The sequence below is a fragment of the Saccopteryx leptura genome, chromosome 1 (assembly GCF_036850995.1).
Source record: "Saccopteryx leptura isolate mSacLep1 chromosome 1, mSacLep1_pri_phased_curated, whole genome shotgun sequence".
In the NCBI taxonomy this organism is placed as follows: Eukaryota; Metazoa; Chordata; class Mammalia; order Chiroptera; family Emballonuridae; genus Saccopteryx; species Saccopteryx leptura.
Genome location: NC_089503.1, coordinates 55,727,908 through 55,750,699, shown reverse-complemented (window position 1 = coordinate 55,750,699; position 22,792 = coordinate 55,727,908). Strand labels below are relative to the sequence as shown.

Sequence of the window (22,792 nt, the reverse complement as noted above, 5' to 3'; positions counted from 1 at the left end):
ATACTCAGTGAGATGCAGGAAGACACCAATAGGCAACTTAATGAGCTTAGAAAACAAATTTACCAACTTCACCAAGAAGATTGAAACTTTAAAAACAGAGATGAAGAACTCAATTCATGAATTGAAGACTGAGGTAGCAAGTTTAGCTAATAGAACAATCCTGATAGAGAAAAGAATCAGTAACATGGAAGACAGGTAAGTAGTGATGCCACAGAAATTAGAAGAGAGAGACTTGCAAATAAAAAGATATGAAAGAGTTCTACAAGAAATATATGACTCCATCAGAAATAGAAATATAAGAATAATGGGTTTATCAGAAAAAGAAGAGAGGGAGAAGAAAATTTAGAGCCTAATCAAACAAATAACTGATGAGAATTTCCAAACCTATGGAAAGAATTAGAACCTTGAATCCAAGGATCAAATAGAATGCCAAGTCACTGCAATCTGAACAGACCTACTCCAAGGCACATTGTAATAAAATCGTCAAAAATCAATGACAAAGAAAGAATCCTCAAGGCAGTTAAGAAAAAGAAGAACATAACATATAAAGGAAATTCCATTAAGTTATCATTAGACTTCTCAGTAGAAAGTCTACAAGCCAGAAGAGAGTGGACAGAAACATTTAAAATACTGAAAGAGTAATTACCAGCCTAGAATACTATATCTGTCTAAGCTATCCTTTAAATATGAAGGAGAAAGAAAAACTTACAGACATACAGAAGCTGAGCGACTTTATCACCAGAAAACACCCACCACAGGAAACACACAAAGGGGTTTATTTAACCAGATACAATGAACAAAACAAATCAAAACTATAAGTGAAAGCTCCAAGGTCATAATAGACACAATAATAATCTGTGAAAACAATAACATAAAAGGGGAAAGAATAAAGATCTGTAATAGCAAAAGAGCATGAATGCATGAGCACTCATAAGACAAAGAATTCTTGTACATATGAACTTTTTTCATTTAATAACCTAATGATAACCACCCACAAAAAAAGCCACTACTGAAACACACATTTAAAAAAAAGATAAAAGAAGTATGGAATACCACCAAACAGAAATAACTGACAGAAACAAAAAAGAGAAGAACCAAGCAAGACACAGAGCTACCAGAAAACAAAATATAGAATAGTTATAGGAAATCCTCAAGTGTCAGTAATTACCCTAAATGTAAATAAATACAATGAACTCACAAATAAGGAGGCACAGAGTAGCAGATTGGATTAAAAAGCAGAAACTAACCATATTCCACCTTCAAGAGCCACATCTAAGCTGCAAAGACAAAAGTAGATTCAAAGTGAAAGATTAGAAAATAATTCTTCAGGCAAATAATATCCAAAGAAAATCAGGTGTAGCCATACTCATATTTGACAATGCTGAGTTGAAGACAACAAAGGTAACCAGAGACAAAGATGGACATTTCTTAATAATAAAGGGGTCATTGTATCAAGAAGACATAACACTTCTTAATATATATGCACCAAATGAGAGAGCACCAAAATATATAAGACATCTACTAACTGATCTAAAAATAGAAGCAGACAAAAATGCAATCATACTTCAAGATTTCAACACTCCATTGATGGCTTTAGATAGACTGGCCATCCAAACAGAAAATCAATAAAGAAATATCAGCCTTAAATGACAGTCTGGACCAAATGGACATAATAGACATTTAGAGTATATTCCATCCCAAAATATCAGATTATACATTCTTCCCTACTGTGTAGAGAACATACTCAAGGATAGGCCATATATAGGGCCACAAAACTAACCTATCAACAAAATCAGGAAGATTGCTATTATACCAAGCATATTTTTTGATGATAAGGGTTTGAAATTAGAATTCAATTTTAAAAAGGAAGTAAAGAAACCCACAAAAATGTGAAAATTAAATAACATACTTCTAAAAAAAATGACTGCATAAAAGAAGACATAAAAGCAGAAATCAAAAGGTATATAAAGACAAATGAAAATAACAACCTTACAGGCCCTGGTTGGTTGGCTCAGTGGTAGAGCGTCAGCCTGGTGTGAAAGAGTCCCAGGTTTGATTCCTGGCCAGGGCACACAGGAGAAGTGCCCATCTGCTTCTCCACCCCTCTCCCTCTCCTTCCTCTCTGTCTCTCTCATCCCCTCCCGCAGCCAAGGCTCCATTGGAGCAAAGTTGGCCCGGGCGCTGGGGATGGCTCTATAGCCTCTGCCTCAGGTGCTAGAATGACTCTGGTTGCAACAGAGCAACACCTCAGATGGGCAGAGCATCGCCTCCTGGTGGGCATGCCAGGTGGATCCCAGTCGGGGGCATGCAGGAGCCTGTCTGACTGCTTGCCTGTTTCCAGCTTCAGAAAAATACAAAAAAATAAATAAATAAATAACAACGTTACATATCAAAATTTCTGGAATGCAATGAAAGCAGTAATAAGAGGAAAGTTTCTATCATTACAGGCTTATATCAAGAAACTAGAGACATCCAAAGTAAACAGCCTAACATAACACCTTAAGGAACTAGAAAAAGAAGAACAAAGGCAACCCAAAATCAGAAGAAGAAAAGAAATAGTAAAAATTAGAGCAGAACTAAATAAAATAGAGAAATGATGATATACAAAGACTTACAACTAAAAGCTGGTTTGTTAAAAAAGTCAATAAATTTAACAAACCACTGGCTAGACTCACTAAGGAAAAAAAAAGGACTCATATAAATAAAATCTGAAATAAAAGAGAAAAAATTACCACAGACATAATAGATATACAAAATATTAGAGTAGCATATTATGAAAGATTATATGTCACCAAATTCAACAACCTAGAGAAAAAGATTAAATTCCTAGAAATATAAAATCTCTTTAGACTGAGCCAGGTAGAAGTGGAAAACCTAAATAGGAGGAAATAGAAACAACTATCAAAAACCTCTCCAAAAACAAACAAACAAAAACCAAAAAAATCACAAATAAACAAAAAACCTAGGACCAGATGACTACATTGGTGAATTGTACCAAACATTCAAAGAATATTTGGTACCTATCCTTCTGAAAGTCTTCCAAAAAATAGAAGAAGCAGTATGTCCTAACACATTTTCTGAGGCCAACATAACTCTCATACCAAAATCTGGCAAGGACAACACACAAAAAGAAAACTACAGACTGATATTTCTAATGAATACAGATGCAAAAATCCTAAATAAAATACTAGAAAATCCAATACAACACATTAAAAAATAATACATCCTAATCAAGTAGGATTCATTCCAGGACCATAAGGATGGTTCATGGAAACTGACCAATGTAAATACACCACATCAACAAAACAAAGAACAAAAATTATATGTTCCTATCAATGGATGCAGAAAAGGCATTCAATAAGATACAACATCCTTTTATATTTAAAACTCAGTAAAATCAGAATAGAAAGTATCTCAACATAATAAAAGCCATATATGACAAACCATCAGCTAATATTATACTAAATGGTGAAAAATTGAGGGCTTTTAGGACCTGTATATATGCTGTCTATAGGAGACCCACTGAAAGTGAAGAGATGAAAAAAAGTATTTCATGCAGATGGAAATAAAAACAAAAAAGCTAGATAGCAATAATTACATCTGACAAATAGCCTTTATTTTTTATTTTTTTATAAATTTTTATTAATTTTGATGGGGTGACATCAATAAGTCAGGGTACATATATTCAAAAAAAACATGTCCAGGTTATTTTGTCATTCAATTATGTTGCATACCCATCATCCAAAGTCAGATTGTCCTCCATCACCTTCTATCTAGTTTTCTTTGTGCCCCTCCCCCTGCCCCTCCCCCTTCCTCTCCTCCCCCCCATGCCACCCCACCACAGTCTTGTCCATGTCTCTTAGTCTCATTTTTATGTCCCACCTATGTATGGAATCATACAGTTCTTAGTTTTTTTCTGATTTACTTATTTCACTCCATATAATGTTATCAAGACCCAACCATTTTGTTGTAAATGATCAGATGTCATCATTTCTTATGGCTGAGTAGTATTCTATAGTGTATATGTGCCACATCTTCTTTATCCAGCCATCTATTGAAGGACTTTTTAGTTGTTTCCATGTCTTGGCCACTGTGAACAATGCTGCAATGAACATGGGGCTTCATGTGTCTTTATGTATCAATGTCTCTGAGTTTTGGGGGTATATACCCAGTAGAGGGATCGCTGGGTCATAAAGTAGTTCTATTTTCAGTTTTTTGAGGAACCACCATACTCTCTTCCATAATGGTTGTACTACTTTACATTCCCACCAACAGTGAATGAGGGTTCCTTTTTCTCCACAGCCTCTCCAACACTTGCTATTGCCTGTCTTTTTGATAATAGCTAATCTAACAGGTGTGAGGTGGTATCTCATTGTTGTTTTGATTTGCATTTCTCTAATAACTAATGAAGATGAGCATCTTTTCATATATCTGTTGGGCATTTGTATTTCTTCCTGGGAGAAGTGTTTGTTCATGTCCTCTTCCCATTTAAAACAAAGGCTATCGTAAGGGACAAAGAAGTTCATTACATAATAATAAAGAGACCATCCAGCAGAAGGACATAACCATTGTAAATATTTATGCACCTAATGTAGGAGCACCTAAATATATAAATATTTTGATGGACATAGAGGTGGGATCAAAAGAACCATAAGGAAAGTGGACAGAGGGAAAGGGGATAAGAGGATGGGATCAGAGAAGGGAAAGAGATTGGTGTTACTATGCCTTTTAATTTTGGTCATTTTAATGGATGTGTAGTTATATGTCATTATAGTTTTTTTATTTTAATGGGGTGACATTGATAAATCCGGGTACCTGTGTTCAGAGAAAACATCTCCAGGTTATTTTGACATTTAATTATGTTGCATACCCCTCACTCAAAGTCAAATTGTCTTCCATCACCTTCTATCTGGTTTTCTTATGGTTTTAATGTACCATTTCTGATGCTTAATGATTTTGAGAATTTTAATGGCATTTGTATATTTTCCCTTGCCAAGTGTCAGTTTAGGTCTCTTTTCTTTTTTTTCCATTTAAAAAAATTTTTATATATTGATTTTAGTGAGAAGGGATGGGAAAGAGAGAGAGAGACAGGAACATGGAGCCACTCTTGTATGCGCCCTGACCAGGAATTGAACTGGCAACCTCTGTGCTTTGGGACCATGCTCTAACCAATCAAGCTATTCAACTAGGGCTTTTTTATTTTTATTTTAAAAATATTTTTAGTTAGTTATAAGGATTTTATGTGTTCCTGACATAAATTCTTTTTCATATAGAAAGGTTGTGAATACTTTCTCTCAATCTAGCTTTCTAAATTCATCTTCTTAGCAGTAAATTAAAAAATTGATGACATGTAACAGATTATTTTTTATAGTTATTGCTTTTTGTGTTCTGTGAAAGCATTGCTTTTACTTTCCACTGTGATGCAATGATATTTTTCTTCCTTGATTTTACAGATGCTCAAATTAGAGCTTTTTTTTAAGCAGTTGCTTTTAGAAATGTAATTAATATTTACATATTTTGTGCTTGTTGAAATCATGGTACATTTTTCATAATTGTATTCAATTGCACCCACTATCATTAGTGGAAATGACTCTTCTGTCTTTACTGAGTTGCTACACTGGTCAATTTATAAAATTGAATTGAGGACATGAATTGTGTCTATTTTTTTTCTGTTATGTGATACTTATCTATTATTGTGCAAATGCCACATTGCCTTGATTACTATGGTATTTTAAGTTTAAAGTTCTTTAGTATTAGTCTCATCATTTTGTTATAATTTTTTCCAATGACTTTAGAGTACTTCTCTAGTTATTTTAGAGTAGGCTTATTTTTTGTTTTGATTGAAGCTGTTTTAAATTTATTGATAAATTTAGAAAGAATTGACATCTTAATATATTTGTCTTTTTTTTGTGTATTTTTCTGAAGCTAGAAACGGGGAGAGACAGTCAGATAGACTCCCGCATGCGCCCGACAGGGATCCACCCAGCACGCCCACCAGGGGGCGACGCTCTGCCCCTCCCGGGCGTCGCTCTGCTGCGACCAGAGCCACTCTAGCGCTTGGGGCAGAGGCCAAGGAGCCATCCCCAGTGCCTGGGCCATCTTTGCTCCAATGGAGCCTCGGCTGCGGGAGGGGAAGAGAGAGACAGAGAGGAAGGAGAGGGGGAGGGGTGGAGAAGCAGATGGGTGCTTCTCCTGTGTGCCCTGGCCGGGAATCGAACCCGGGACTTCTGCACGCCAGGCCGACGCTCTACCACTGAGCCAACCGGCCAGGGCCATATTTGTCTTTCAAACTGTGAATGTTGCATAATTTTTAAAGTTTGTCTTAAATTCTTTTATGTTTTATCATTTTAAGTGCTTTTGCTAAGTACTCCATGTTTTTGATGCCATTGTTCCAACATTATTTGTTGAAATAATTTGTTTATTGTATATTGCCTTTGTTTCTTTGTCAAAGATTACTGACTATATTAAATACATATACAGTAATGCCTCAGTTTTTTTTGACTTCTGTTATCATTGGTTTCAGTTTTCATTGATTTTTTCAGCAAAAAATTTGTCTCGGTTTTTGTCAGTTGCCTCAGATTTTATCAGGGTGCCCACATAAACTTTCTATTAATTTTGTGAAAACAAAGGGCTACCCACACATTCTCCTGCTCAGTGTGGAATTGTTTCTTGCTGTGTGAGCATCACCTCACATGTCTAGCCAAACAATTCCATTGTTTTCCAGTGTTTTTGTGCTTTTTTTAAAAAATTGATTGTGAGTGCTAATACTACAAATACATGTAGGTGATTACTGTGTATACAGTATTTGGTGTAATGTGTTTATTTTGCATTTTTCAGTTTCAAAATGTACATGACACATGTAAGATAAAATCACATGTGCTCAAATCTCATTGATTAACAGGGGTTAAGTGTCTCCCTTGCTAATAAGTTAACCCTTTCCTTTCAGCTCCATCATGGGACCAAAGAAAATTTCCAAAGTCAGAAGCTCTTTGAAGAAGAAGGCCAGGGACACAATCGAGTTCAGGGGTTGGGAACCTATGGCTCATGAGCCAGATGTGGCTTTTTGATGGCTGCATCTGGTTCGCAGACAAATCTTTAATAAAAAGAATAATAACATTAAAAATATAAAACATTCTGGCCCTGGCCGGTTGACTCAGTGGTAGAGCATCAGCCTGGCATGCAGAAGTCCCAGGTTTGATTCCTAGCCAAGGCACATAGGAGAAGTGCCCATTTGCTTCTCCACCCTTCCCCTTCTCTTTCCTCTCTGTCTCTCTCTTCCCCTCCTACAGCCAAGGCTCTATTGGAGCAAAGTTTGCCTGGGCACTGAGAATGGCTCTGTGGCCTCTGCCTCAGGTGCTAGAATGGCTCTGATTGTGGCAGAGCAATGCCCCAAGATGGGCAGAGCATCGCCTCCTGTTGGGCCTGCCGGGTAGATCCCGGTAGGGCACATGCGGGAGTCTGTCTGACTTGCTCCCCGTTTCCAACTTCAGAAAAATACCAAATATATATATATATTTATATATAAAACATTCTCATGTATTACAATCCACTCATTTCCTACCACTCATGTTCATGGTTGTGGATGTCTGGAGCCAATCACAGCTGTCCTCCGGGACAACACCAAATTTTTATTGGATAATGTGTAACGTACACGGGTCATTGTATGGCTCTCATGGAATTACATTTTAAAATATGTGGCATTCATGGCTCTCTCAGCCAAAAAGTTTCCCGACCTCTGATCTAGTTGAAGAAGGAAATCATTGAAAAATATGAGAGGTGCTTCAAGATTGCTGAAATCGGCCACATGTGTGGGAAGTTTCCATCCATGATAAGTTCCATTGTGGCAAAAAAGGAAGCGATAAAGGAGGCTAATGTAGCAAAAGGCGTGAGTGTACTAACAAAACAGAGATCACAAACAATTGATGATGTTGAACAGTTCTTATTAATTTGAATATATCAAAAACAGTTAGATGGCGATTCTGTTTTGGAGGCCATCATATATGAAAAGGCCAGACTGTTGTATTATGACCTCATTAAGAAAATGCCTGGGATGAGTGCTTGTGTACTTAGTGATTTCAAGGCCAGCAGAGGCTGGTTCAAAAAATTCAAGAGGCGCACTGGCATACCCAGTGTTACTAGGCACTGCAAAGGTGTGAGTTCGGACAAGTCTGGGACCAAAAAATTTGTGTCCAAATTCAAAGATTACATAGAGGCTGAAGGATTAATCCCCCAACAAGACTTCAACTGTGATGAAACTGGCCTCTTTTGGAAGAAAATACTAAAGAGGATGCTCATTACACAGGAGGAAAAGGCACTGCCAGAACATACACCTATAACTCTTTTGTTGTGTGGTAATGCTAGTTGTGATTGTGAAGTGAATTTCTTACTAGTGTACCATTCAGAAACTCCTGGACTGTTTAGCAGAAACTATGTGATTAAAAGTAAATTGTGTGTGATGTGGAGGGCAAACAAGAAAGCATGGGTCACAAGGCCAATTTTAATTGAGCAGATGAATGGAGTGTTTGGTCCAAGTGTGAAAAAATGCCTCAAGGATAATCAGTTGTTTCTTAAGTGCCTCCTTGTAATGGACAATGCTCCTGCACATCCTTTAGGTTTGTAAGACACATTGTTGGAGGTCAGTTTTATCACGGTGAAGTTCTTACCCTCTAATACCACACACTCATTCAGCCCATGAACCAGAACGTCATTTTAAATATCAAGAAACTGTACACAAAAACAATGTTTCAAAGATGCTTTGAGGTGACATCAGATACAGAATTTTTCTTTAGAGAGTTCTGGAAAAAAACATGTCAACATTCTCAACTGCATTAGCCTCATAGATAAGGCTTGGCAGGAAGTGACATTCAGGATGATGAACTCTTCCTGGAAGAAATGAAATTATGGCCAGGATGTGTGCATGAGAGAGATTTTGAAGGGTTTGAGCCTTCCCCTAATGAGCCTACACATGTGGGCAAGTCAATTGTTGATTTGGGGAAGCCCATGGGTTTAGAGGTGAGTGGTGAGGATATAAAAGTGTGGGTGGATGACCACAGTGAAGAACTCACCACTGAAGAGCTGCAAGACCTTCACCAAGAAGTGCAACAGATGGCAGATGAAAAAGTTGCTGCAGATGAGGAGAAAGAGACAGGGGAGAATATGCCTTCTTCAGAGATTAAGGACATCTTCCTATGGAGTAAGGTACAGGGGTTTGCAGAGAAAAATCACCCAGAAAAAGCTGTTGTAGGCCATGTCTGCAACTTGTTTAATGATAATGTCTTTCCCCATTTTAGGCAAATCTTAAAGAGGCAGCAGAAACAGACCTCTTTGGACAGCTTTCTTGTGTGATATGGGTCCACTGAAGCTGGTCCTAGTGTCAAAAGACCAAGAAGGAAAGTGACCCCAGACAGTGCCTTGATACCTAAGGTCCTTATGGAGAGGGATTCCCCTTTCAAAAAATAATATCTGCACCTCTCTCCCCTCCTCGCCATCTTCCATACGCCAAGAAGAGTCTTCAGAAAAGTAAATGTCATGTTAAATGTTCATTTATTCTTTACATTAATGTTTTATACTCATTTTATATTAATTTATTATTTTTAGTATTAAATACTACATTTATTCTCTATAAAATGTTTTTGATATGTATTTTGGAGTGTCTAGAACAAATTACTTGGATTTACATTGATTCATATGGAAATAATTGCCTTGGTTTTCATCAGTTTTGGATTTGGCTGATTGTTTTGGGATGGATTATCAATGAAAAGCAAGGTATCACTGTATTTCTGAACTCTCTATTCTGTTTCAGTTATTTTTTATTTTTTTGCCAATACCGTACTCTCAATTACTATGGCTTTGTGGTAAGTCTTGAAGTTCGGTAATGTCAGTTCTTCAACTTTATTTTTTCTTTCAATATTGTGTTCACTATTTTGGTATCTTTTTTCTTACTCTCCACATAAACTGTAAAAGATGTTTTCAATCTTAAAAAATAATATTTTGAGATTTTGATTGGGATTATATTGAATCCATATATAAATTTGGGAAGAATTAACATTGACAATTTTGTCTTCCTACTTATGAACATGTGATATTTCTCTATTTGCTCATTTTTTTGAAATATTCCCTTAGAGTAGTATAGTTTTCCTCATATTGATACTGTGCATAGTTTTAAAGATTTATATTTAAATATTTTTATATATTTATTTTTTAAATGGATTTTATATGACTGACACTAGTTAACACAATTATACAGGTTTCAGATGCCCAATTCCATAACACATCTCTGCACACTTATTTGTATGTTCATCCCCTTAAGTCAAATCTCTGTGCATCACTATCTATCTCCTGTATACCCTCTTCCACTCCCCCAATCACCACATGCTTGTCCATGTCCATGAGTTCTTTCCTTTTATTTTCCTTTTGTGTCTAATCCTTCTACCCCTCCCCACACACAGCCTCCAGCAGCTGTCAGTTTGTTTTATATGTACTTTTTAGTTGTTAATGTAAATTGCATTTTAATTTCAAATTCCATTTATTTACTGTTGTTGTATAGAAAAAAAGATTGGCTTTTATATATTAATCTTGTATTCTGTAGCCTTTCTAACATTGTTAATTACTCCCAGATAATTTTATTTATAATAAATATAGGCCTATGTTCATACCAAGGTGTGTACACAAATACTCATAGTTGCTTTATTGATAATATTTGAAAATAAGAACCAACTCAAATATATATCAACAATGATCTGATAGATAAAATCAGGCATATACACAAAATATAATACTTTTCAGCATTATAAAGGAGTAAACATAATATACAACATATATAAATGAATCTTAAAATAATTATACTTCGTGAAAGAAGCATATGCTCAAAGAAAAGAAACATTATTGTCTGATTTCATCTACAATAAATTGTAAAAAATAAACATAATAGACATAAGCAGGTATTGCTAGGGAAAGAGGGTGAGTTTCAGAAAAGAACAATAGTTATGTATTTCATAGGAACATGAGGAATTTTGAGAAGATAAAAGGTATTTTTACTATATTTATTATGACATTTGTTTCACAGTTGAATACATATGGCAAAATATATTAAATTGTACAAGTGAAATGTTTTCACTTTGTTGTAATATAGACATTAATAAAGTTGTATATATATAAAGCCTTCAAAGACTGCCATTCTTACTAAAACAAAAAAAGTATTATTGTTACCTGAGTATTCTATATGTTGAGTATCTGAGATATTATTGGAATTTTTGTCCTACTATTGTCTCCTTTGCACATTATTCTCAAACTATATTTATTGGCTTTCTCATTTCTTTCAGATTTCAAGAACAGTGAATACTTCAGTGCTTTTGCCTTCCTATTTTATCACCCTAAAATATTCTTTTATCAACAATTGCCTTATTAAACACTTTACTGTCTTCAAAAGATCTCTCAAATATCAATTGCCAAGTGATGCTTTTCCTAACAACTCTAAATAGGAAAATATCTTACATCACACACATAGCAGCCCCCTAATTTCCTTTATCCTTCTTTTTTATTTCATAGCATTTATCTCTAACTGTTATAGTATATTTATGCTTAAAATTTTGCATTAGTAAGATAGTTTAGTGTGGCTAAAATGCAATGATATACTACAGATAGTATCTTCCACAGATTAAAACTAAAATCTGGACAATACACAGAGAGTTACCTATAAAATTAGAACATCAGGCAGGTTGAATAAAACAGAAAGTCTGAATTTAAAAAGTAATTTGTGTTATGTAGATCCTCAAAAATATTTCTCCTATGTTCTTTCCTTCCATTGATTAGAGGAAAAGCACTCAGCAAGGATATAGCAGGTTATACTGGCAATAAAAGAGAAAATGGAAGAGAGGAGGAAAATGAGGGAGAGAGAAAGAAGGAAGGGAGCAAGAAAGAAAGAAAGAATTGGATCTAGAAATTATGTGGGAAATCCTACTTTTCTTTTTTCCTTTCATCAGGAAAAGAATACATACATTTATTAATATATCAAATAGAAAGGGTCTAAACTCATTGATTTGTGATGGAGATGGTGAGATCAGGTGTAAGATCAAGATCCAGGTATTTGTTTTGTACCAAAATCTGCTTTAAATATAAATACATGTGTATGTTAAAAAATGTTTTTCATGGAAACAGTATTTTAAAAACCTGAAGTGGCTATGTTAATATAAAACAAAGTAGAACTCAGAATAAAGAATATTGTCAAAAATAAAGATGGATGTTATAAAATGATAAAAGAATCAATTCTTCAAAAAAAACCCATAACAATACCAAACGTACATAAACATAACTGCAAGGCTCCAAATTACACAAAGAAAAACTGATGGATTCAAAGGAAATACAGTCAAATACACAGATATGATTACAGAATTCAAGACTCCTTTTTCAGTATCCAATAGACTAAGTAGAGAGAAAATCAATAACTAAAAGGTGCAAAATGCTATTGAAAAATAAATTAGACTCAAATTTGTGGTATTAAGTACTATTAGAAAAGGCTATATGATAACAATGAGCATGCATTTCTTACTTCTCTTCACCATCATTATTTTCATTAGTTATAAACTCCAATAAAAAATAATCTTTCTTAGTTTGTTATCACATTTTTTATGACCAGGTAAATACCTGGTATGTAATGAATATTTACACTGGGAAACAATATTTTTTTATTTTCTATTGCATGTGGTTTTAGAACTGTTTCTATATAAGTCTGCATCGCTGATTCCAAATATGAAACCCATTTTTTTTGTAAATGCTCTAGTTTTTATGCAATTTTAATTTCTTTTTGTTACAGTTAATGGCATGCACTGGTTTTTAAATTGGAGTTAAAGGCCAACGACTCTTGCATTGAACATAACCACAAGGCAATTAATGTTTTACAAACATCACTTTTACATAGTTGTAGTTGTTTTTAAATGTAAAAAAATTATTATCTGATAAAAACACCCTCTTATTTTATTTTAAGATTGAATCATGGCTTCTTTGAGTAGGCGTAAATGTAAGAATAGTCCTGACACCTTCTGTTATATATGTGGCTGTTACACACTTCAACGTCAAAGGCGCAATATTTCATCATTTGTGACACGTGCATATATTGCCTATTTTCAAGTTCCCCTTGGCAATCAAGATAAGAATTGAGCTCCTCATATAGTGTGTCATAATTGTGAGGAAATGTTTTGTGACTGGACAAAAGGAAAATGCAAAGGAATGCCTTTTGGTATTCCCATGGTTTGGCGTGAACCTAAGGACCACAGCAGTGACTGTTATTTCTGTCTGATCCATACAAATGGCATCAACAAAAGAAAATGGCATATGATCGCATATCCTAACATTCCTTCAGCAATACAACCTATCCCACACTCTAAGACACTCCCGGTTCCAGTTTTCAATGGTTTTATTTCTTCTAAGAATGAAGAAAGTGAACATGGTGATCAAGTATATTTTGATAACATGCATGAGGAAATGGTTGTAGAATCTGAAGGGTTTTCCACTGATGCCAAGCAGTCATTAATCCCTCAGCAGTTTAGCCAACCTGAATTGAATGACTTAGTAAAAATGACATAAAAGTTGTCCTCAACTTTCTGAAGTATGAGGAGCATAACTGGATCATTTGTGTGTATCTTAAAATGATAAATTTCCTGTTAGGAAAACAGACAGTTTTCACAAAATACCCTTGCTTTCTGTGTTTGTGGGACAGCCGAACTCGGGAGAAACACTGGACACAGAAGGAGTGGCCAAAACTTGAAGCTCTGGAAGTAGAGATGCAAAATATTGTGAATGAACCTGTAGTTAATTGAGACAGGATCATTTTCCCCCACTTCACATCAAACTTGGCTTAATGAAGCAGTTTGTTCAGGTTTTGAATAGAGAAAGTGAATGCTTTCAACATATTATTTCTGCTTTTTCTGCCTTGTCTTTTGAAAAGATAAAAGCAGGTGTATTTGATGGACCTCAAATTCAAGCCCTCCTATGTGATGAAGAATTTGCCAGGAAGATTTTTAAGGAGGAGAAAGCAGCATGGTAGTCTTTTGTGGTAGTTACAAGGAACTTCCTTGGCAACAAAAAAGCAAAAAGCAGAAAATTATGATCTTCCGGTTTAAAGGATGTTGTTGGTTTTCTGTGACATTGGTTGTAACATGAGCATTAAGATTCACTTCCTGAACAGTCACCTTGATAATTTCCCCAAAAATCTTGGAGCTGTTAGTGATGAGCAGACTACTGCTGGAGCATCAAATGAGATTCCTCAAGAAGGACACAAACGCAAGAGCTACAAACACAATTTTTTGCCTGAATAGAATTTAAATAAGTTCTGTGCAAATTTTATGATTAAAATAAGTTTTTAAATATGTTTTATTTTGAAATTGTAGACAAATTCTGATGCAATCATATCTTTTAGTGTATTAGTGTATTTACTGCATTATATAAATTATTATATTTTCATAAAGATGATGCCCAAGAAGACATTCTACTTTATTCTGTTAAACTAAATGTTGAAAATTTTACAATAAGATGAAACCTAAAATCTTGAATTACAAAAAAAAACCTATAGCTTACAAGAGAAAAACTAATGTCAGATTTGATATCAGCACACTTGAATTAGGTAAGAACAAGTGTTTTTGTGGATGCAACAAAAATTTTGTTCCCCAGTTATATTTATGTAGTGAATAGATACATGTATAAAGCGATACCATAATTTTATTTTACTTATTTCAGGAACAGCAGTCTGATTCTTTGGAATTTCCACAAGTTTGAAAGATACCTAATGTTTACACCAACAGTGTAATTCATATTACAATCAATATTTGTTCTGAAAGGAATTCCTAAAGTTTACCTTTTTTATCAGTTGCAAGGTGAAAATGTATGGTTTATCACAGATTTTTCTCTCTTGTCCACTTCTCATCACCTTTTCCTTATGATTATAATGAGATTACAAATTAACCAAACTTTGATTGCCATCTGCATTATATCTACATTTAAATTTCTCCAGTTTTAAAAATAAAGAGTCAGAAAGATGTTCTTTTGATTAATCTTATAAGATAAACTAACAAGCATGTTTTGAAAAAACACTGGGAGTGAGGTCAGAGAAATGGTGCTGTGAGGAGCGCTCCAGATACCTCTCCCCAAAATTTCAACAAGTTCTTCAACCAATAAAAGAAAAATCTATCCTTGGAGCATCTGGAAGTCCCACACACTGAACACAAAGGCATGATCGAGGGAAATATTGATTAAATATGTAATCAACTCTGTAGGAAATAAGACAGAGAAAGGAACATTCCACCTTCCTCACTAACCTGAGCAAAGGCTGCTTTCATTTGGAACTGAGATAGAGTGAGGACTGAGGGCACAGAGGGAGCCAGGCTGTGGTATGGATGTCCAAGCCAAGGAAAGAGTGTGCCTGCGGCGACTCAGCCCACTCGAGCTAACGCCCATGCTGGACCCTGGCAAAGGCAGGCGAGCGTTGGCCACCATTAGCCCCAATATCCTGGTCGGTGAGCGCGGATAGTATGTGAGAGGTTCCTCCTAGCGTCCCGGGAGTGGGTGTCCATGTTCCCAGACTGAGGGGCAGGGTCAGAGGCCTGTGTGTGGGCTGTGACCAGGGTCTCAGTGTGGTCCCTGCACACTGAACAGCTGCGCATGGGGAGTGCGCGAAAGTGAACTTCCCTATGCCCGAACTTCTCCGGGCAGGTGGGGCACCTCACCCAGCCATCCAGGCTAACATCCCAGGGAAGAAAAATACAGAAGCACTAGGGGGAGGGGCGCACAAGCAACTTGCAGTCTGTCTCTGGAGCAGATCTGTAGATCTAATCGCTGAAATTAGCTTAACCCACAGTGCGCTCACCTCCTAACTGACCTACGCGGCTCTAACTGACAAGATCTCTCTCAGTTCAGCAATCTAAGACAAGAGGAGTGATATTTTTTAGTGCATCTTGTTATGAACATAGGGGCAGGGGCAACTTCCTGTCAACCAATACAGGGTGAAAAACAGAACAAACCTCAGAGAACACGGCAGAAGTTAGACAGGCTGGGCTGTAAGCTTTTTAACAAGGAAGAAGCCTGCAGAAAACAATACCACAGAACACTAAGGCAAATTTAACTAGATATACCTGGGGAACTGAACAGAAGTCAACACGTGCCACTACCTGATTAAGCTGGTGGCTCTGATTGGCAGAGTTTTCATACTCAGGGCTATACATTATAAAGAGAATCTTGGCAGCTTTTAAGACCTCCTATTCTGCAGGCAGTGACTAGGGCATCTTCTTCCCAGCCAAAACAGGTTACAAAGTGCAAAAAGCCTGGGTAGAGTGGTCCCACAGAGTGCTGAGGCATACTGGACATGCCTGGAGGTTCATAGAAAGACATCTTGAGAGCAAACTGGCTCCCAGCCCTGACTGATTATGCCGGCGGCTCTGACTGACAGAGCCTTACCCAGAGGCCTGCACTTAGTGGGGATAGAGTGGGGATTTGCCAGCTCTTTGCACCTCTGATTCTCCAGGCAGAGGCAGTGGCAACCTCATAGCTGGATTATCAGGCTGCTAATTCAGGAAAGAGAGACTAGGAGAGAGGCTCTGGGAAAACGGACTCTCTTACTATTGGAGCCTGCAAATGCTAATGAGACCCAACTACCAACAAGACTGAAGCCTAATATATGACATTGCCATGGAGATTTATCAACTGAAAATCTCTACCTAAGCATGCCATAGGGGCAGAACCTGGGGTAAAGAGCCACTGACCTGGAAGAGGGAGAGAAAAGAAAAAGGAAGAAGATAACCTCTCAAAATCAAGAAAAATCTATAGACTTTATAACTTCTTCCACTTTTTTTTCGTTTCTTTCATCTTCTTGTCCATTATTTTTTTTCTTCCACCTTGGTCCTTTTATTCTCTGCCCATCTTGTTCTTTTCTCCTTGAGCTACATTACCCATAAGTGTTACATTTTTCATTTTCTTTCTTTTCTTCTTCCTTTCTCTCTATGAGGGTTACACTCCAAAACCCTTAAACTCAATCTCTCTTGGTTTTCTTTTTTCTTCTTTTCTTTTTTCCCTTTTTCTTTTTTCTCCCTCTTTATTAGTTTCTTCTTTTCTCTTTTGTTTTTCCTCTCATTCAATCTTCTCTCACAAACAAATTATTTTATTTGGGACTCAAAATTTTTTTGTGGCATTTTGGGTGCTTTTTACTTCGCTTTTTAACTCATTAGCATTCCCCCCAACCCCGGATCTCCATTCTATCTGGTTTTTGTTCTACTTAATAAAATAGTAATTTTTTTCTTTTTGCTATTTCCCTCTTATTCCTCTCATTATATCTCTCAGTCAACCATTGCTTACAAGCAAATCATTTTAGTCTTGATTCAAATTATTTCCTCTTTTGCATTTTGTGGGTCACTACCTCCTATTTTGCCCCTTTATCACATCTCCCCAACTCAGCCCCTCCATTATAGGTAGTTTTTGTTCCATTTAGCACAATATAATCCACAGTTTATCATGGTATATTCTCAAGGAAAAGGGAAATGAGGGGAAAAAAAGAAATAATAAATTTTTTTCCATTTTTTTCTTTTTTTACTTTTTATTCTTTATTAATTCTCATTAGTGCTATTAACAAAACGACCCTCAGATGCCATTAAGGAAAAGAAAATTGAATATCATGGATACAAAAGACAGAGATATAGCACAGATTGATGAGGAAAAATCTATGGAGAAAAAATTAATATGTTGGAAACCTTGGGGCTAAATGACAGAGAATTAAAAATAGAAATGTTAAAAATACTCAGAGATATACAAGAAAATACAAAAGGCAATTTAGGGAGCTCAAAAAACAACTCAACGAACACGAAGAATATATTACCAAAAAAATTGAAACTATAAAAACAAATCAAACAGAGATGAAAAACTCAATTCATGAACTGAAAAACGAGGTAACAAGCTTAACTAATAGAACAGGCCAGATAGAAGGTAAGATCAGTGACATAGAAGATAAGCAAAATGAGGCACAACAGAGAGAAGAACAGATAGACTCACTAATTAATAAAAAGAAGAAAGCCCTACAGGAATTGTCTGACTCCATCAAAAAGACTAACATAAGACTAATAGGTATAACAGAAGGAGAAGAGAGAGAAAATGCAATGGAGAACATACTCAAACAAATAATAGATAAGAACTTCCAAACGAGGATATGAACAGACACTTCTCCCAGGAAGAAATACAAATGGCCAACAGATATATGAAAAGACGCTCATCTTCTTTAGCTATTAGAGAAATGCAAATCAAAACTGCAATGAGATACCACCTCACACCTGTTCGATTAGCTATTATTAGCAAGACAGGTAATAGCAAATGTTGGAGAGGCTGTGGAGAAAAAGGAACCCTCATCCACTGTTGGTGGGTATGTAAAGTAGTACAACCATTACGGAAGAAAGTATGGTGGTTCCTCAAAAAACTGAAAATAGAACTACCTTATGACCCAGCAATCCCTCTACTGGGTATATACCCCAAAAACTCAGAAACATTGATACGTAAAGACACATGCAGCCCCATGTTTATTGCAGCTCAGCCATAAGAAATGATGACATCGGAACATTTACAGCAAAATGGTGGGATCTTGATAACATGATACGAAGCGAAATAAGTAAATCAGAAAAAAACAGGAACTGTATTTTTCCATACGTAGGTGGGACATAAAAGTGAAACTAAGAGACATTGATAAGAGTGTGGTGGTTATGGGGGGGAGGGAGGAATGGGATAGGGAAAGGGGGAGGGGAAGGGGCACAAAGAAAACAAGATAGAAGGTGACAGAGGACAATCTGACTTTGGGTGATGGGTATGCAACATAATTGAACGACAAGATAACCTGGACTTGTTATCTTTGAATATATGTATCCTGATTTATTGATGTCACCCCATTAAAAAAAAATTATTAAATAAAAAAATGTTAAATACAAAAATGATTTGTTTAAGTAAACAAAATCTTATGTAATTTGTTTAGAATAAATGTGAGTGAAAAAATTTTAATTTACAACATTATTTTAATAAAAATATAATTACATATGGTATAAATATCCAAACGGTATCATAATCGAAACAATATTTAATTAATAGAATGAGCTTGAAAAGGTTATATTGCAAATAAAACAATTATTTCGTTTTACAAAAAAAAAAAAAAGAACTTCCAAAGCCTGTGGAAAGAACTAAAGCTTCAAATTCAAGAAGCAAACAGAACACCAAGTTTTCTTAACCCCAACAAACCTACTCCAAGGCACATCATAATGAAATTGGCACAAACCAACGACAAAGAAGAAATTCTAAAGGCAGCCAGGGAGAAGAAGAATACAACATATAAAGGAAAGCCTATTAGATTATCATCGAATTTCTCAGCAGAAACTCTATAAGTTAGAAGAGAGTGAACCCCAATATTTAAAGTTCTGAAAGAGAGGAACTTTCAGCCAAGAATACTATACCCATCAAAGCTATCCTTCAAATACGAAGGAGAAATAAAAACATTCACAGATGCAGAAAAGATGAGGGAATTTATCATCAGAAAACACCCACTTCAGGAAATACTAAAGGGGGTTTTCCAACCAGATACAAAGAATAAAACAAAACAAAACCACAAGTAAAAGCTCCACCAAGAACTGCATGATTCCATACATAGGTGGGACATAAAAACGAGACTAAATAACATGGACATAAGTGTGGTGGTTATAGGGGGGGAAGAGAGGGGGTGAGGTAAGGGGGAGGGACACAAAAAAATCAGATAAAAGGTGACAGAGGACAATCTGACTTTGGGTGATGCATATGCAACATAATTGAATGACAAGATAACCTGGAAATGGTTTTTTTTGAACATATGTTTCTTGATTTATTTATGTCACCCCATTAAAATTAGTGAAAATTTATAAAAAAAAGAAAAAAAACACTGAACTATTGAAATGCTATTGAAATAATCTTACCTTTATTCAGTGTTTAAATATGCTAGAAACAGTGCTAAATCCTTTTTAATTCTTAACTTAAATAGGCATTATCTTTTTCTTTTTTATAGATGTTCAGCTAGGTTAAATTTTATATAACTTTACCTTGCAGAGTTAACAAGTGGAAGAATTGAAACTGTAATTCCTGCTCTTGCTGATCCTAGAATCCAAGAAATCTATATCAAAGAATTATTGTAGGAGAGAATAAGTAGAATAGCGGGGCCCAATTTTCAGTTGATTTTAGCTTTGAATAATTGTAGAACACATTCTCGGATCTGTTTGGTTCTTACTCCATAGATAATAGGGTTCAGCATAGGTGTTACTAACAAGTACATGTTGGCCATCAGGATGTGGGCCTGATGTGGTATATGTTTACTGAATCGGTGGGTGAGGAAGGAGAAAAGAGCAGGAATGTAGAAAGTGAGGATGACACAAACATGGGACCCACAAGTGCTGAGAGTCTTCAGTCTAGCATCTCTAGAAGGGAGATTGAATACAGTGCAGAGTATCTGTACATAGGACAGAGAGATGCATGCCACATCAATTCCAACAATTAAGATAATGACTGCCAAGCTATAAAAACTATTGATGGAGATGTCAGCACAAGCCAATTTTACCACAGCCATATGCTCACAATATGTATGGGGGACAATATTGGTCCGGCAATATGGCCACCTCCTTACCAGAAAGGGATGTGGTGTCATTAGTGCTAACCCACGCAGAAGTGCCACTATGCCAACCTGAGCCACCACAGAATTTGTTAGAATGGATGAGTGTCTCAAGGGATTGCAGATTGCCACATATCGGTCAAGTGCCATGGCCACAAGAAGCCCTGACTCCACCCCAGAGAAAGCATGGATGAAAAACATCTGAGTGAGGCAGGCATGGAAGTTAATTTCACGATAATTAAACCAGAATATAACCAACATCTTGGGAAGAATAGAAGTTGACAAGATGAGGTCTGTGATGGCCAACATGGCAAGAAAATAAAACATGGGTTCGTGAAGAGCAGTCTCAGTTTTGATGATAAAAAGGATGAGCATATTTCCCATGAGAGCAACAACATACATTAAGCAGAAAGGGATGGATATCCAAATATGCACGTCTTCTAGACCAGGTATGCCCATCAGGATGAAAGTGCTGGGATTGGTGAATGCAGTGAAGTTAAATTCAAGCATGGTAATTCTGGTTACATGAAGGCATACACTTGCTCTCTTTCCCTCCTTTGTCCCTGGAGTAGTCAAAGGCACTTATACTCTATAATTATACAATATAGGTCTACTCAGTGTAAAATATAACCAAGAAAGTTTATTTAAAATTTACTTGCCCCTTGGTAAACTTCTTTGAAATTACATGATATGTATTTCATCTCTCATTGCCAGATATTAATCTCATTAAGGACCAGTTGGAGTAGAAGCTATCTTCTCTATTCTTCTTTAGGCTCCGAACATCCAGAATATTCAGCTTGATAGTAGGTGTTCTCCTTTTGTCTGTGAAAGCTATACTAAGTGAACATTCTGAAAAATAACACAGGTTCCTCACATCTTAATAGGCAAGGGGAAAAAGACCGCTAATATCACTCTCATTGAAAAATACCCTCCAAGTTAATTATGGACTTTTTGCATGAAGTATAGTCCAAATAGGTATTTGTGAAAGCAACATATAAATGAATAATAAATTTTCCATATTTACTATACTTTTATTGACAAAACTTTTTGAAATTTAACTCCCTAGTGAATTTTTTGCTATAAAAGAAACAACATAACTCTCAGACAGAACAAAGCCCAAAAAGCATGCTCCCTGGATACTCTAGTATCCCTGAAAAAATGTCACTTCGACAGCTGCCCATGTTTTCATAGTGGATAATAGATATATGAAAGATTTAATAATCACTCCTTTGGATGATATATCCTGGATGAGTGTCTCAGAAGATTGCAGATTTTATATATATGTATGTATATCACATATATATGTAATATATATATAATATATAGATAAAGATATATATTTTGAATATAATATCCTCAAAAGAATAATAATTAAATATTTATTTTTAGCAAATTAATATTGGATTGTTAACTAACTAGAGTACAGGAACTTCTTACCATACCTAAGACTTTAGAATACACTATACACTTTGGGGAAAAAAAAGACTGGTGAGCTCTAAATCAATAAAATAAACATCAAGATTTGAAATTAGTAATAGCTGCTACTTTTAGTGTCATACTGTGTAACATAAAAAATGCTAAGAGTCATTAGCAAGTGACCAATTGTTGATTTGTATAAAATATAATGAGGTCACCATTATCATTTTTAACTTATAAAAGGGGAAACTTACACTTAGTATAAGCTAAATACTCCTCCAAAGTCATACAATCGGCATGTACCAGAAGGTGATAACATACCCTGGTTCACTCTAAAACTTCATAATGGTTTCTTTACAATATGTAACCATAATAAATGAACACTGACATGAACATTTTTCACAGAACTTATCATAAATAATTTTTATGGAACACTTAGAAGCAATAAGAACATATTTTATTTATTGTTTTATAAATGCAATTTTATGGATTAACATGGTTTACAGCAAATCCATAAAATAATCCTAAATTCTTTCTAGTCTACCATCTCAGTTGATATCAAGATGTTCATTGTGAAACTAATGGTAACTATTTTATTTCTGAATAAATTATTCTTAACTCTAGAAAACATACCTGCATACATTTTCTTTTTCAAAGTTGGTATCAATTGACCAGAGGACTAAAAATTCTAAAGGATGGCTAAGTAAAACCTCAGGAGGATCATGATTTAACCTT

The 22,792-nt window shown here is 35.6% G+C and overlaps 1 protein-coding gene across 1 annotated transcript; it reads right to left on the bottom strand.

Moving 5' to 3' along the window:
- Window positions 1-20,203: 20,203 nt before the first annotated feature.
- LOC136388840 (olfactory receptor 52E2-like) lies at window positions 20,204-21,151 on the bottom strand. The gene has a single exon (XM_066360648.1). It carries the CDS (start codon window positions 21,149-21,151, stop codon window positions 20,204-20,206), a length of 948 nt encoding a protein of 315 aa, XP_066216745.1.
- Window positions 21,152-22,792: the final 1,641 nt, after the last annotated feature.